The sequence below is a fragment of the Vombatus ursinus genome, unplaced genomic scaffold (assembly GCF_900497805.2).
Source record: "Vombatus ursinus unplaced genomic scaffold, bare-nosed wombat genome assembly UNPS02014793.1, whole genome shotgun sequence".
In the NCBI taxonomy this organism is placed as follows: Eukaryota; Metazoa; Chordata; class Mammalia; order Diprotodontia; family Vombatidae; genus Vombatus; species Vombatus ursinus.
Genome location: NW_020954571.1, coordinates 15510971 through 15523116, shown reverse-complemented (window position 1 = coordinate 15523116; position 12146 = coordinate 15510971). Strand labels below are relative to the sequence as shown.

The 12146-nt window shown below is 43.2% G+C and overlaps 1 protein-coding gene across 1 annotated transcript; it reads left to right on the top strand.

Moving 5' to 3' along the window:
• Positions 1–375: 375 nt before the first annotated feature.
• ZSWIM3 (zinc finger SWIM-type containing 3) lies at positions 376–11733 on the top strand. Its single transcript, XM_027869350.1, has 2 exons — positions 376–727; positions 9241–11733. Exons 1-2 carry the CDS (start codon positions 573–575, stop codon positions 11237–11239), a joined length of 2154 nt encoding a protein of 717 aa, XP_027725151.1. The 5' UTR covers positions 376–572; the 3' UTR covers positions 11240–11733.
• Positions 11734–12146: the final 413 nt, after the last annotated feature.

Sequence of the window (12146 nt, the reverse complement as noted above, 5' to 3'; positions counted from 1 at the left end):
AGCGGCTCCAAAGTCGGCTCCAGGGCGGGGCGGTGACGAAGAGCCTTCACTCGCCCACAGAACTGCCCATCACCCCTTGTTTCCGGGAGAGAAGGGGGCGGGCCTTCGAATCCGGAAGTCCCGGCAGGTCCTCTTGGAGGCGGGAGCCAGATTTTCACTGGTCGTCTCTCCCGTCCATCTCCAGTCATGTTGCCCCATGCTTCTTTTTGCAACTGGCTCAGGGAGAAGCCGGTCTCAGGATCTAGCTTATGATTTGGTGTCCCCACGAGGGGGCGGTGCTTAGAGTCTGGATAATAAGCACGGAGGGTCTTCTTCTCCCTCCCCTATTCCTTCCCAACAGCCAGGTATCCATAGCTGTAACAAGACTTATTTGAACCCTGGGTTGGGGGAGGTTTGAGGAGCACCACTTTGATGTCAAATTCTGGGCCACAAGTACCCATAGCATGCCATATATGGGTCCTTCTGCCCCCCTCATTGCATCTGTGACCTCTGACCCCTCCAGTGACCTCTGACCCCTCTGGGAGCGCTCCCTCCCCAGGGGCCCGTTTGCTCATCCAGGGTGGAGGGTAGCAATGGAGCTGGGCAGCCACTTCCAGACCTTTGAGGACTTCAGGGACTGCTTCAGTGCCTACAAGAGGGAGAACAAATGCACCTTCGGGCTGAGGGACTGCATCTCCGTCCGCTTCCATAACCTCAACCATGGCACCTCCATCCGTGAGGACATCACGTAAGAGTGCCCGCCCTGCCTCCCCTGGGCTGGGTGCAGAGGGTGGGGATGCCGGGGAAGGGGAGCAGCCGCAGCCCCCCCTCCCCCGCGTGGTGCGAGGGCCGGAATCGGGCACCTTGGACTCCCTCTAGGCCCCCCTCGCTTTACAGAAGAGTCAGCGGGTGAAAGTGACGAAGGTCACACGTCCTGTTGAGATGTAGAGTTGGGATTTGAGGCCCCCTAAGCCTTCTGACTGTAGATGTAGTATTCTCTCCCTTGCACCACACTGCTCTGTTATTCTCCTGCTCTATAACCTGCTGTGGCTCCCTGTGGCCTACGAAATGAAACCCATAATGTCACTCAATATACTGTTCACTATCTTAGTTCATTCTACTCCCTTCCAGGTATCCTGGAGTAGACAGAGGCAGCGTGATATGGTGGATAGACTGCAGGATTTGTAATTATGAAAACCTAAACTCTGCTTCAGATACTAATTAGGCACCTTGGACAAGGCAGTTAACCTGAGACTCAATTTCCCCATCTGTAAAATGAGGATAAGATTGTGTTGAGAAGATCAAATGAAATGTGACGTATTTAAAGGGCTTCAGAAACCTAATATATATGTGTGAATTATTTTTATTAGCCCAATTAGGTCACTAGCTCTTCCCTGATCACCTAGATGGCGTTGTAGAGTCAGGAAGTCCTGAGTTAAAATATTCCCTCAGACTCTAGCTGTGTGACCTTGGAGAAGTCATTTAACCTCTACCTCAGTTTCCTCAACTGTAAAATGGGGATAATAATAGCACCTACTTGAAGGGGTTGTTGTGAGGCTCCAATGAGAGTATTTGTAAACTGCTTAGCACAGTGCTTGGCAAATGGTAGGCACTATATAAATACTAGCTGTTATCTCATTCTGCCTACTCCCAGTTCATGGAACTCAATGCTAGTCATTTCCCTGTGCCTAGAACAGGGGTTCCCAAACTTATTTGACCTACTGCCCCCTTTTCAAAAAAAAAAATATTCAGTGCCCCACTGGAAATCCTTTAACCCTTTAACTTTTTTTTTTTGAAATTTGCATCATTTCAAAAAATATTTTATATATTTTTAAAAATGATGCATCTTAAATTTAATAATTTATTGTCAATTTGTGGGGTTTTTCCTACATTGAAATTTTGATGATGTAATATTGCATCATGTAACTCTATAATGTCATATTGTAAACAAGTTATTGCACACACGCCTTCCATTGCATGCTGGACTTCCTGACAACGTGCAACAAACTCGCCTGCCAACACTTGCTTGTTAAGACCAGTCTGCAGACTTGACCACTGGTTATAACTTGCATTTTATGTATTAATTTGGAAAATAATGTAATTACTACTACTTTAACTCTGTTACACAGCAGATGAAACATGTGCGAATGGTTTTTCAAAATTTTCTTCTTTCCTTATGCTTCCACCTCCCCTGTATTTTTCTTCAACGTTGCCTAATTGCACTCGAGCCTACTGCTGCCCTAGAATTGTTCCAGCTCCCTGGAGAGGGGCACTTTGGGAACCTATGGCCTAGAATGTACTCTTTCTATATCTTTGACTGTTGAAATTAGATTTATTCAAGACCCACTTCAGGTCCCACTCATCATAAAAACCATCCCTCATTCACACACATAATACACCCCTACAGCTGTCCCCAGCTGTGATTTGGCTATAAATTTGCTTAATAATTGTTGAATTGACTTGAAATTGAACAGTAACTATCCTAATGCAATTCCCTTATAATAAAATCAACCAAATATTTTCTCTCCATTTAAAAAGATGAGGAAACTTTCAAATCCAGCCTCAGACACATAATATTTCCTAGCTATGTGACTCTGGGCAAGTCACTTAATTGCCTCGCTAAAAAAAGATGAGGAAACCAAGGCCCAAAGAAAGGGAAAAACTTGACTCAAACATAAGTCAGTGACCCAACTGGGACTTTAACTGAGGCCTCCTGACTTCATGTCTCAGTCCCTTAGCTTAAAGTACTGCATCTCACTTATATACAAATTTTGGGATCCTCAAATCACAACCATATCACATCAAAAGACCTCACTTTTCTTCTCTGTAAAATGAGGTTGCTGGACCAGGTGATCACTAAGATCCCTTCTAGGTCTGAAGCTTATGATCCAATGAATTTTTTTTTTTTGGTTAGGCAGTGGGGTTAAGTGACTTGCCCAGAGTCACACAGCTAGTAAGTGTTATGTGTCTGAGGCGGCATTTGAACTCAGGTCTTCCTGACTCCAGGGCTGGTGCGCTATCCGCTGAGCCACCTAGCTGCCCCAAAATAATTCTGTTCCTGAAGGTAGTGTTTGCTTACTGGTTACGTTCATTTAATGAAGTTTTCTACTGAGACTACTGCTGCTGTTGTTTTGCAACTTCTGAGACTGGCAACTTGGTTGGAGTGATGAAAATTCCAATCTTAGATCTAGTTTCACATTCAGCTTGTTTCATTATTTAGATATCAGTGCATCAAATGCAAAAAATCCACTTATACAAACATATGTTAACTTCAAAAACATCAGATACTTCACAGCTTGATCAGTCAGAAAGAAGAAGTCATTTGGGTACTTTTGTACAAAGGTTAATTTTAAAGAATTTCTTTTTCCTTTTGGCCATAAATGAAGAATCTGTGAACACAAAGCTCACTGTTGCTCTGCATGTTTTGTTGGAACTATATGCATATCTAAGTAATGGTGCTTGTAGACACTTGGGTGTCTCCCAGCTGGCCTTGCAGCCAGTTACTCTGTGGTTCCCAACAGGTTGGGGAGCACTGTTCTAGTCCGTCAAGCACCTCTCCTCAGTTTTATAGATGAGGAACCTGAAGCTTAGAGAAAGAGATTGACTCATTCAGGTTTTAAAGCTAGTAAGTCAGAGAGCCAAGACTTGAACCCAGCCTTCTTGACTTTGAGTCCAGTATCCTTTGCACTATATCTTAAAACATTGTCCATAACCTTAGGGAAACTCAATCCAGTTGAGACAATAATATTAATATAGGATACTGAAAAGAAGTAACATAAATTAGTAGTGTTACCTAAGGATCCAATGAGTGATAAAAGAGTGGGAGACTAGTTATGAGGCCTCTATTGTAAATTAACCATGAGGTTAAAAAGGTTCTAGGTTAGGACTGTAGTATTTAGGATTGCAGGAACCCTCACCCTCCCCTCCTCTATTTTCCCAAGCTAATAACAAAGTTGGATTCAAGACCAGTGCCTGACCATATCATTTTTCCCCATTATATCATACTGTGCATTGGGAATGGAAAAGGGGCAAATCTGGTGTGGGCGGGAGTTATAGGAAGAATCTTTAGAATGTGATGACAGGCTGACTGACTGTAGGAGGTGAAAGGAGGAAAAGGAATTGAATATTGTAGAATATTAGAGCTGGTTAGAAACATCATACATAGACTGCTAGAGCTGGAAGGGGCTTTAATGGTCATCTATCTCAACTCCATCAGTTTAAAAAGAAGAAAACTGAGGCCCAAAGCGGGGAAGAGACTTAGCACTTCTTAGACATTAAAAAAAAATCACCAGGCAGTATCTGTCTTGTCTAACAAGGTCACGTGGTTTGTTAGTAGCAAACAACTCCAAGGTTTTTAGTCTAAGTCAAAGAGAACGGCGGTGTCCTTGACAAAAAGAGATCTTGGAAAGAGCCTTTTTGTGGCAAGTTTGATCAGTAATTTGAGCATTGATTCCTGGCTTTACTAAAACGATGTAGGCTTTTTTATAGCCTCATCAACTGTGTAGCCGTCTGTACGCTATACCTGTAGGAGATGCGGGCATCGTTCTGCTCTTGCTCCCTCCACCCTAGTGATGCCAATCTAGGCACATCCTGATAGTTTTGTTTACAGAGTAGCAAGACCAGCTAAGCTCAAACCCTGCTTTGTTGAGTGTCTTCTGCAAATGGGAGGGTAAAATATCTTGGCCGTCATTGTAAGCAGCTGAGTTTGTGCAGTAATAATACTCCCAGGAAGGGAGTGTGGCCAGTTCCACCCGCCAATTAGTCTGATTCGTAGAGTTGCAGGGAAGCTCAGTTCTTGTTTAACCTGTACCCAAACAGGAGCCCTCTCTACCTCAAGTAATCATCTGACCTCCACCTGAAGGTTTCAAATGAGGAAGGATTGACTACTTGCTAAGGTACCCCTTCCTACTCTTTGACAGCTCAAATGGTTAGGAAGGTTTTCCTTGCAATAAACCCAGATGGATCTCTTACTCTCTCAGGAGTTCACTACAGGGGTCCATCTAATATGGTGGGGACCTTTCTTACTTTCTCTTGACATCACAAGAATACCAGTGGTCTATTGGTTATTCTTTGCCATTGCCATGTGACTAGTCTTTTCTTTTTGAATCTTATGTTGCTTTTATAACATTCTTGACTTTGCCCCTCCTTTTAATCCCATGTCCGTGATGTATTGCTGCTTACCCATCCTTACCAGTAACCTTTCTGTTGCCTTCTGGGTGATCCTCATTTGCATTCTTTAGAGATTGCAGGGTTCAATGACTGGAAGCCCATACAACAATACTAGAAAAATATTGGAATTAAAAAGATAGGCATTTGTTTCAGGGGTCATTAGGAGAACTTTCCAGTTTCCCCAAAGTAATCTAGCCTACTTTTCTGTTTTCAATTCTGGGCCCAATTTAAGGTCCATTTCTGATGTCTCTCCAAGGTATAGGATCATAGATTTAGTGGTGTCAAGGATGTTAGAGGCCTTTCTTCACGCCCAATCCCTTTTACAAGTGAATAAGCATTACCTAGGCCACATACCTAGTAAATGGCTGAGATGGGATTTGAACTCAGATCTTTCAGACTTCATTCCAAGTTAGATGATATGTCCCTTATGTGTGTACATGTGTGTATTCATAAATACACTGATGGATAAGCTTTGTCCATCCAACTAAATTGTTGAACTCTGCCTCTTTGCAATTGATCCTTATTGTTTTAGTTCTGCCACTTAGGGCCAAATAGAACAATTCTCATTCTGATCCTGTGCTTTTCACATGGCTGTCTTCTATTCCTGGAATGTCCTTCCTTGTCATTTCTTCCTGGCTTCCCTGGCTTCTTTTAAAACTTAGCTCAAATCCCACCTACTACAACAGGCCTTGTCTCCCTCAGCGCTAATGCTAGTCTTCTGTCTGAAATTACAGCTAATTTACCCTGTATCTTTTGTGTACATAGTTGTTTGCATATTGTCTCCCCCATTAGACTGTGAACTCCTTGAGAGGGGAGAATAGGTTGGGGTGGGATTTCTTGTTTTTTGTTTTTGTTTTTGTTTTTTGCTTTTTTAAGGGAAAGTACAAAAGAAATGTATTTTAGTTTTTAAAGCCTGAGTTCAGATATATGGTTGTGCAGTGATTAGTAAATGGTAAATGGTAGTCATCAATGCCTATGAAAACTGCTTCTTGAAACCTTTGAAAAGAAATAGAGTATTAGTTCAGCAAGCATTTATTGAATGCCTGTAATGTACCCCTTTGTTAGCTGCCACAGAAAACACAAGGATGATTAAGACATAGTCTATGTGCTCGTGATGTGTTTGGTCTAACAGGGAGGATAATACACAGTACAATAAAATAAATATGCACTAAGTAAATATAGTATAGTCTTTAATAAGCATTAGACAGGGAGAAAGTGCTGTGTAAATTTAAAAGAAAAAAGATTTCTTACTGGAATGTTCAAGAAAAGCTTCCTAGAAGAGTAAGTGTTGGAACTGGAACTTGAAAGATGGGTAACATTTCAACAGAAATGGGAAGAGAGTGCTTTAGGCACAGAAAACAGTACAGGCAGAGGCATGAAGGTGGAAAAGTGCTGGATATCATGAAGGGTGACAAGTACAGTTAGTCCTCAGCATTGAAGGGCTTAACTTTTGCAGCTTCAAGCATTTGTGTGATTTTATTTGTAACTTCATTTTCACTTTTGTCGTTAGTTACCTTGGACATTCAGCCTATGTGAGAGGCACAATGGATGAAAGTTTGTGGAGCAGCTGGCATTTTACTACGCACTTCACTGGTCTCCTTCACCCTACCGTTCTAAAGATAGTTCCTCAGATTCATTGGGTGTTTTTATTGTTTGCCTTGAAAACTCAAGTTTTATGTTTCAGTTATGCCCCCAAAAAGTAGCGCAAGTCCTTTGGGCACTAAGCCTAAGTCAGTGCAAAGTCAATCACACTACTTAATGAGGAAATGAAGGTGTTTGATAAACTTCTTGCCAGAATGTCTGCAACTGTTATCAGCCTTGAGTTTGATGTTAATGAATCAGTGATTTATTATATCCATAAAAAGGAAGAAAGTATTTATGGTACTAAAGATTTCATGTGTTATAAAAAGTGAATATTCTAGCAGTGTGATCCTGGGCAAGTTACTTAACTCAGATTACCTTACAAAAAAAAAATGTGAATATTGTCTGAAATCAGTAGTTTGGGTTTTTTTGGGGGTTTTGTGTGTGTGTGTGTGTTTTTTTTAATGAGATGTTAGCACAAAACATCACAAGATTCTAGGGAACTACTAGCAAGAAAAAATGTTTTGCATGTTACCAATTTTATTTTATGTATTGCATTTTATGGGTTACTGTGTTAGGAAAAGTACATATTATCAAAATATATGTTTTGTTATAAAGAGTTATATGCAGAAAAGTGTATTTTCAGAAATCTCTAGTGAGAGATTACAGGTTGTTTTTTTTTGTTTTGTTTGTTTTTTGATTAAATTAATTAAGTTAAATTAATTTTAAAAAGGGCAGCTAGGTGGTGCAGTGGATAAAGCACTGGCCCTGGATTCAGGAGGACCTGAGTTCAGATGCGGCCTCAGACACATAACACTTACTAACTGTGTGACCCTGGGCAGGTCACTTAACCCTATTGCCTAGTCCCCCCCCCAAAAAAAAAGTAAAAAAAGGAAGATGACAGTTTTTGGCAGTTGCCAGAACCTAACCCCCCTTTTCCCCAGAAATTCAGTATATCAGCATTCAAGTTTTTTACTTTTGCAAGTTTTTACTTTTCCAGCAATGTTACTCCTGTGAAAGTTGAGGATTGACTGTATTGCAGGTTAGCTAGGATAACATAAGTGAAGGGATATAGTAAGAGAAGGTGGAAAATGTAGAGGTTACCATGTAGTAGACATTGAATATCAGGCTAAAGAGTTTGGATTTAGTTCTCTTTATGAAAAAAAAAACACATGAAAAGTCAAAGAATCAAACAATTATGCAAGATCACAAGACAGTGTGTGATTAAGTTATAACAAGTACCCTCAGTTCACAAAAAGGGAGATAACTGTTGTGGCAAGGGCATTTGTTTTCTAGGAGCATGGTACTTGAAATAACTAAATAGGTAAGATCCAGATAGGTGGGGAAGGGGATTTCTATAATGAAGACTGGGACTCCAGGTAGCTATTCCTTCTTATAAAATCCTCTTCCATGTTTATAAAGAGAAAGTGGTGACTCCAAAGGGAAAAGAGTGAGAGAAATAGGCAAACAATGAGTAGTTTTGATCATAGTACCCTCCCTGACACGTGTTTCTTGATGCCAGGCTCCCGTGCTTTGGGTCCTGTGACCACGTCTTCAGTAGCCACAGATTAGCAGAGAGTGAATAAAAGGATACCATAGAAAGTAGGAGGCTTAGAATTTTTGCATTCTATACAATGTCAAGAGAACTAGGGGTAGGCCCGCACTAGGCCGGGTGGACTCTGTGGAAAACTTATGGGAGGACAAGGAGAAGATGCACATATAGCATAAGAAGGCATGTATGGGCTGGGATCTGTACTATCAAAAGAAATAATTAAAATCCACTGAAATTTATAGATGAAGAAGTGACTTAGATCCACAGTCACAGAGCTTATAGTTATCAGAGCTGTGACTCAAAACTGGTTTGGCATCTTTGGAAGCGATTTGAGGGAAATGAATCAGAAATTCGACATACTTGGCCTGGTTTTAGAAGACAGAACCAGAATCAGTGAGCGGGAGTTACAGGGAGAGAGATTTCAGCTTCATAGAAAAGAAAACCTTCCTTTCAATTAGAGCTGTGCTAAAATAGAAGTCTGCCTCAGAAGGAAGTGATTCCTTGTTACCAGGGGTCTATGAACTATATAACTATCTGGCAGCGATGATGTCAAAGAGATTTCAGTCTTTGCGTAGGAGGTGACCTAGATGACCTCTGAAGTCCTTCCTGCTCTAAGTGTCTAGAATTGTTTCTGTGATAGTCGTGCTAATGGTAAGAGCATTGGACTTTACTTCTCTGTTCCTCAGGTTTGTTTTTGAGGGGAGTGGGAAAGCTTAGATTAGCTTATCTCCAAGGTCACTTCTAGCTCTTAGCCTTCTGTACCATAACTGTGAATTAGGACCATTTGTTTATACTTTCTTGCACTGACCCTACACTTGAGCTATGCCCTCTCTTTACTTTCATATTGCTTGAAGGTCCTTCTTCAGTTTTTTTACTTTACTCTTGGGATTCCCTAGGATGTTACATACTGGGTTCTTAGACTTATGCATCTTTATTGTTGTCTCTTCTCTCTTCCTCAGGTATATGCAGGTGAAATTTGTTTGTACCCGAGCCCAGTCATACAGAAAGCAGAAGGCAGAGCCCAGCATGTGCCCAGCATACTTAGTCCTGCAGTATGATGAGGAATTAGACAGACTGTTTATCAGTGAACTGAACACCCAGCACATCCATGTTGAAACCAAAACTGCTGCTGTCCCACGAGCTGGCTCTTCTCCTGGACGGAAAGCCTCAGAACTGTGTAGGAACTCCCAGGCGGATCCCTCTGGCAAATTTCAGTCAAAACTGTGGTGGGTGGAACCCCAGCATGGGAAGACCACCTCTAAGGACACTGGGATGGCAAAGAAATCCATAGCTGAGCCCTCCTCTTTCCCCCATGATGGCCCTGTACTTCCTGAACTGAGGCAAGAGGGCATCACCTCTTTGGACCTGGCTTATGTGGCAGAAGTGATGAAGAATTTCCTTAAGGCAGACATGGGATCCATGGCATCTCTCAGTGTGGGCAGCAACCAAGACCTTGACCGATTCAGCTTCCAGAGCAGCAAGATGCAGGACCTTTTTGTTCGTTTCCCAGAGAACCTCCTGCTCCACCGGGTTGAAAATGCACATGGTCATGTGCTTTATGCCTTCCTGGTAGAAAGCAAGGAGCGGGAAGGACGGGTGGTACACTTTGCGGTGCTCAGAGAAGAGACATCTTCCTCTGTCGCCAAGATGCTGAGTGTCTTCACTGAGTTCAATTCTGACTGGTCCAAAGTCCGGGTCATCTTTGTGGAACCATCCTTCCAGCACCGCGATGTGGTGCAGGAGCTGTTCCCGTTAGCTCGTGTGCTCCTCTCCATCTACCACACAACTCGCCTCCTGGAGAAGAAGCTGCAGAGGAGCCGGGCCAGTCAGCCCTTCAAGCACCTGATGAAGGAGGCTTTGCGGGAAGCAGTATTTGTGGCCTCAGGCCCTGGCCTACAGAAACTCTCTAGGATGGCAGAGACCCTCCTAGACAAGGACCTCTATGGGTACCTGCAGGTCCACTGGTTCTCTTGTGAGCTGCTTTGGTATATGCATGCCAGGAAGGGTCTTCATGCCTGTAGTACCTACATGGATAGCCTTGACCTGGTTACAAGTAAAGTATCTAGTCTCTTCAGGGAACAGCAGTCCCTGGTGGGCTGCATTTTGCGTTTTGTGGATTATGTTGACTTTTTCAACACCAAACGACCGAAGAACCCGCCCCAACCTCTCCCTAGTGGGGGGCGGGCTAAGCCAAAGGGTTATATTCCTTTGAGACCCAAGGGAGGCACAGATAGTTACGTATCGAACCTGTCTAAAACATCCAAGCTTCCTAATAAAGCCACCTGCCTCTATCCTCAGCAGCCACAACAAAAGCCACAAGTGCAGCAGGCCTTTTGGGGTGACATGCTCGAGGCTTTGCACAAGAACAGCTCTGAGCTTGCCTACCAGCTCTGCCATAATGAGTGGGAGGTTGTGCAGAATTCTACCCAGCTGGTAGAAGCAGCTGGCTGTGCAGCAGAGGTCCAGTTGCTGGAAGACTCTCACCAGGTTAGCAAGGACAATTGCACTTGCAGCTGCTCCTTCCAGCAGCGCTATCACTTACCGTGCCGCCACATCCTCGCTGTGCTCCACACCAACAAGGAGCCTGTAGGGGAGGCCATGGTGTGCAGGCGGTGGCAGAAGAGGTACCAGCACCTCCTTGGGCCCCTGGGGGAGCTGCGGGATCCTATCAAAGACCTGAACATTAACCAGGCTTGGGAAGAGGGGAGAGGGGAGGTGATCCAGAGCCTCAGCAGGGAGCTGGCCAATCTGCTGATGCAGAGTGAAGGGGCAGAGCTGGAGGAACGCTGTTCCACTTTGGGAAAGATTGTGGACATATGGGCTGAGCCTTGTGAGCTGACAGAGATTGACCAGCAGCTGGGAGACTACAGCGATGTAGGGCATCTCCCTTTTCTCTGGGTGAAGCAGGAGGAAGCTGAGAGGCTCCCTCATTCTGGGACCACACTACTCCTAGACTGAGGCTCCTAATAAAGCCAAAGAAAGCAGAACAGGAGTGGGACTAGCACACACCAAACCCCTCCTTTCTCGTTTTGTTTTGTTCATCCCCATCTTATCCCAAGCAGGGCTAATGAATTGAGAGATGAGACCACACTTTTGTCCTCAGCTAGTCAGTACCACTGGTGTGTCTTAACTGGGCTGGCCCTCAGGATTAGGAAAGGGCCTAAATGACCTATTCCTTTTTCTTGGCATCCTTCTTGTCCCAAAGGTTGAATGTGTTCAAACAAAGTTGTGTTCATGTTGAGGGATCTCTTACGTAGGTCAGTTCCTGCCCATTCTGAGGCCGAGACTCCCCTTCTCCAGAATAGATCTAGTCAGGATCTAGCAAGGGAACTGCTCAGGAAAGAAGGGAGAAAAGGTAGTTTCTGGATGTTGCTGCTATACACAGAGATTGTCACTCTACCGGTCGTCTTCGCAATATTAATAAAAGTTGTTTGATTGTTTTTTTTTAATAACCTGTTCATTTGCTTTATGGATAGAGCTGTGTCTCTTGGAGAGAAACAAGGAGGAGCCTTAGTAATAAATTTGAAAGAATTTACCTCCTAATCAACAACTGTTATCCTTAGGACTAACCAGACCTGAAATGTAAATAGCAAGTCACTCACACTATAGCACTGACATGTTGATGCAAAAGGCATACCGCTCCTTTTTGTATGGATTAGGTTATCATTGGATCTTAGAGCAGAAAGAATTTTAGAGATTGAGACCAGTGTCTAATTTGAAAGAATCATTTGGTGTAATAGAAAAGGCCTGGGTTCTTATCTTAACTCTGACAATTGAGTGAATATGGGAAAATTAATTAATGTCTCTGAGCCTCAGGTTCCTTAGCTATTACAATGGAATAATAATACCTAGGGAGACAGTGGAG

Bases quoted from the DNA above. Each gene is read 5' to 3' on its own strand.
- ZSWIM3 (XM_027869350.1), top strand. From the start codon at position 573: ATGGAGCTGGGCAGCCACTTCCAGACCTTTGAGGACTTCAGGGACTGC. The intron at 728-9,240 runs GTAAGAGTGCCC...TCTCTTCCTCAG, and splicing joins TCCATCCGTGAGGACATCAC to GTATATGCAGGTGAAATTTG.